Source organism: Barbus barbus (assembly GCF_936440315.1).
Source record: "Barbus barbus genome assembly, chromosome: 43".
NCBI classification, from domain to species: Eukaryota; Metazoa; Chordata; class Actinopteri; order Cypriniformes; family Cyprinidae; genus Barbus; species Barbus barbus.
The window spans coordinates 20,798,550-20,802,767 of record NC_136721.1 but is presented as its reverse complement, the minus strand read 5'-3'; the positions used below and the strand labels follow the sequence as shown (position 1 = coordinate 20,802,767).

The 4,218-nt window shown below is 35.0% G+C and overlaps 1 protein-coding gene across 1 annotated transcript; it reads right to left on the bottom strand.

Annotated features, from left to right (window-relative positions):
* Nucleotides 1-1,495: 1,495 nt before the first annotated feature.
* Nucleotides 1,496-3,993, bottom strand: LOC306862363 (endothelial cell-specific molecule 1-like). The gene is made up of 3 exons (XM_079405128.1): nt 3,515-3,993; nt 1,939-2,082; nt 1,496-1,796 (listed from the first exon to the last, which is right to left on the bottom strand). Exons 1-3 carry the CDS (start codon nt 3,819-3,821, stop codon nt 1,714-1,716), a joined length of 534 nt encoding a protein of 177 aa, XP_079261254.1. The 5' UTR covers nt 3,822-3,993; the 3' UTR covers nt 1,496-1,713.
* Nucleotides 3,994-4,218: the final 225 nt, after the last annotated feature.

Sequence of the window (4,218 nt, the reverse complement as noted above, 5' to 3'; positions counted from 1 at the left end):
TATATATATATATATATATATATATATATATATATATATATAGTTCAGTCTGACGGGTTGTTAATGTAACTGATGATATTCAGAGAGCTAAACGACTTTGCACAAGCTGATTGGTTCATGCTGCCTATGCAGCCAATGAGTTTACTGCCTTGCATTTATATGGCTGGCTAGCATTCACTTGAGATTCCTGCCGCGCGCTTTCAGAGTTTCTCTGAAACCCTCCACCTTCCCCAGCTCCACCTGTATAGATCTGCTATGGGTTATTTTATATGCTATTTGTGCAGCAGTATGTCTTAAATACTCACGGCACCGTATCACCATATGCATTGGCAGTAGGACGTTCCTGTACTTGCTTGCAGCAGAAGCAATAATCTACAACTACAGCAATAACCAACAGCAGCAGCAATTCAGCAGCAGCGTAGCAGATCTATTCCATCAAGACCAAATACATTAACTTTGTCATATCCATCACCATGCTAAAATCTTCAGAGAGTTGTCATATATATATATAGCCTATATATATATATATATATATACACACACACACACACATAATTTCCTCCTGGACAATAACAGTGCCAATTTTCAGTATATTTTTGTATTCAAGACTTTAATACATGCATATAAGGATACTGGCCTTCAAAAAAAAAAAATATCTTAAGTAAAATGTGTATCATTTTGCCTCGTCTCTCCTATATCTCGAGGTTAAAAAACAGATCTCAGTTAATTTAAATATTAAAAATAGAACATTAGTTATCATTTTGCAAGTTTGTCCACACTTTTAAAATGTTTTAAACAGAACTTGTAAAAATAAATAAATAAATAAAAAAACTCAAAAACTTGACATAAAAAATGGCTAAACAACAACAAGAGACTGCATTTTTCCTCATAGAATTACATTGTTTTAATTTAAATCTCATAAAGCAGTAATAATTCATATTATCTCTTTCAAGAGGGGTTTAAAGCAAAGATTCACAGAGAATAATTTACACACAGATTATAAAGATATACAGTCCATAATTTATAATAATCTCCTTGGCCTTAATATACCACATCACATTAATATACCACACACATGAAAAACATCACTGTTTAGCATTACAGATGTCATCAGTGAACTTTGATGCTAATGCCGATTAGAATTGGAATTGAGTCTGATATATAAGAATATGCATCTCATTAAATATGATTTAATTGTAACACATTCATAATGTAAAAGTGTTTGTGTGTGTTCATTCAGTTTAACATCTCAGTTTCATCATAACGAGCCCCAGCGGGAACGTATTACACTGTAAAAAAAAAAAAAAAAAAGTTGGGCAAACTTAAAAATTTAAGGCAACCAGCTTCAGCAGATTATTGAGTTTTCTCAAAGTCTTGTTTTAAGTTTATACAACAAAAAGTAGAGAAATTTCCTAAAATGTAAGTTGAGAAAACTCAAAAATCTGCTGAAACTGGTTGCCTTAAACTTGCTCAACTTTTTTTTTTACAGTGTATTGGGATATCAAACTCTGCTGGATATTTGCGTGTTTATTTGTGTGCATGTGAATGCATGTAGACATGCTTTGGAATAAAGACATAACTGGCATACACATCTGTAAAATATACAGAAAAAATGCATATCTTTTTCTTTGACCGCTTTAAACATATTAAAATATATCCTTTAATTTATTATGCTACATGTACACTGACTAAACTGAAGATGGAGAGTTGCTGTCAGCGAGGAGTGAGAAAATTGCGAGCGGTAGACCGATTGCTGCTGGTTTCAGTGTTGCCGTCGCCTGAGCCCACTTCATTACCTGTCATACAATAATAATAAAAAAACTAATTAATTAATTAAATATTCTGCATGTCACTGTATATCAAAGGACGCGTTTTAAATATATTTTTCATTTTTTTCAATTCAGAAATCAATTATTTTGTAATAAACAGTAAACTCACCTTCACTTGAATGAGATTTCAGCATGGCCATTTTAGCCAAGAGTTTAAAGGAGAGACAAGCGCCCGTTTCCCTGTCACACAATCCACCTGCTTTACAGTTGCATGTTTTCCGACATTCCATGCCGTATGTTCCGTACATGCAGTCTGAAAAGAGAAAACACAAACATGTTACAGCTGATTTAACCATTACAGGATCTGTACCACAACGTTAACACTTGTCATTAACAAAGACTCTTTTTGAGGATATTTGCTCACCGCTGATCCAGTGTTTGTGTAAAAGGATCAGAAGGTTCACTTACATCTAAGACTTGGGGTAAGACTCAATTAAAAGGCTGAATGAGAGTAATTGGTGTGGAAGGAGTGTGTTTCGCCAATACAAAGCAATGAGTGTTCTTTCACCGACTCACGTTGTTCTTACATAATACTTTAAGTAATAATTTAGGGGCCCTTGAAGGACTCCACAGAAAAGAGACTTGGAGGCGAGTTTTCTTTAGTGTGCCAAACTGTTCTTTAACCTCTAACCTGAGATCACCTCAAAACCGTCAGCTAATCATGAGGATTTCAATAAATATTTGAATATTTTCCAAAAAAATAGAATTAATCTGCCTTGAACAGGTGTAATGAAGCTGTGTGACACACCAGCTAGTAAAACGTTTTTAAATCGCATGATAGGAAAAAGTCAAGCAATTTGTCAGGACAGTCTTCAACATATATACAGAGACTACATATATAAAAGAAATGTGTGTATATATATATATATATATGACATTTTTCTTTCATATTTTTCATATTTTCTTTCTCTTTTGACTCACTTTTGTTGATTTTGTCACTTTAAGTTTTTTTTGTTTATTCTAATTTGAAATATATAGAATATGTCATTTGTATGAGGGCATCATAAATATAAAGTCTTTATTTTTTTGTATTTTTTGCATACACATTCTCTTTTACACAACTCATTTTGAACTCCATTTTTATGGTTTTATGGTTATGTTTTTTTTATGAAGACTACATTGATGATAGGAGACAATATTAAAGGTTTGATTTTCAAGATACATAGATACATGTCTTATTAAACTTTGGTGGAAAGCTATACTTTTTATTTCATATTTTATATATTAAATATTGTATTAATTTAAAAAATATATAAATTATTTTTATATTAAGATTAAATTAGAAATCCATTAATACGTTAATTTTTAGTATATTATATTTTTAGTATACTTAGTATATTAAACATTAATATATTAATACATTTTAAATCCCCATTAGATATAATTATGTGCTAATATATATATATATATATATATATATATATATATATATATATTAGAAAAAAATATATAAAAAAGAAATTCGTCTCTTTGATAAGGAAGTAAAGAAAGAAAGTAATTAAATGTTTTTTCTATGTCATTATTTTTATTTAATTTAAGTATTTTAAGTTAACTCTTTTGCTCTGAAAGTTGCAGTTTATAATTAAGACATAACTGATTGCAAAATCACTGAATCCGTTGAATATATGCCACCCCCCACCCCCACCCCCACATCTGCCTGAGCAGGTGCACACATCAGCCCGTACCTTTGCAGATGCCATATTCATCTCCATAATCATCCTCATCCTTGTAGAAGTCGCAGAAGAGTCCCGGTCCGCACTTGACGCCGTGCATCCCGGACACGGTGCGGTAGCAGTGCTCTCCCCGTCCCGCGGCGCAGAGCTGGCAGCATCCGCAGTCATCCAGCACCGTGCGCCTGCAGCGCTGGGTCGAGTCGCACAACGCGGGGTTGCATTTATCCGGGCAGCTGACGGCGTATTTACCCGCGGGACCCCACGCGTCAGCATCTCCGAGCACCATCAGCAGCAACACCGGGATCGCGTACAAACGCATGGCTTGAAGTGCTAGCGAACACCACGCTGGATGCTGTCCTCGGGTCTAGTGCGCTGGGGAGGAGCTGCGATAGTGAATGAAACGGCTCAGGCTGCATGGCTGTCAGCTTTAAACAAGTTTGTTTTGCACATAGTATCCCCTCGTCAATTTCCTCAATCCGGTGTTGTTGTCTATTTGCCAGCCTCCCCCTTCCCTGTTTTAGAAATCCGGCGTGGAAGTGGAATTAGAGCCGTGCTGCCATCCAGGAATTGATGTCATCACTGAAGTCTGGAGTTGTTTGTTTGAAGGTTTTTAAAGATGACCCTCGTGACCCCCACAGCTCCTTGTTCCTGACGTGAACGTGCATGACCAGATGTTTTTGGTGGTGTTAAAAGTGTCTTCTTCTTAGACTTGATTT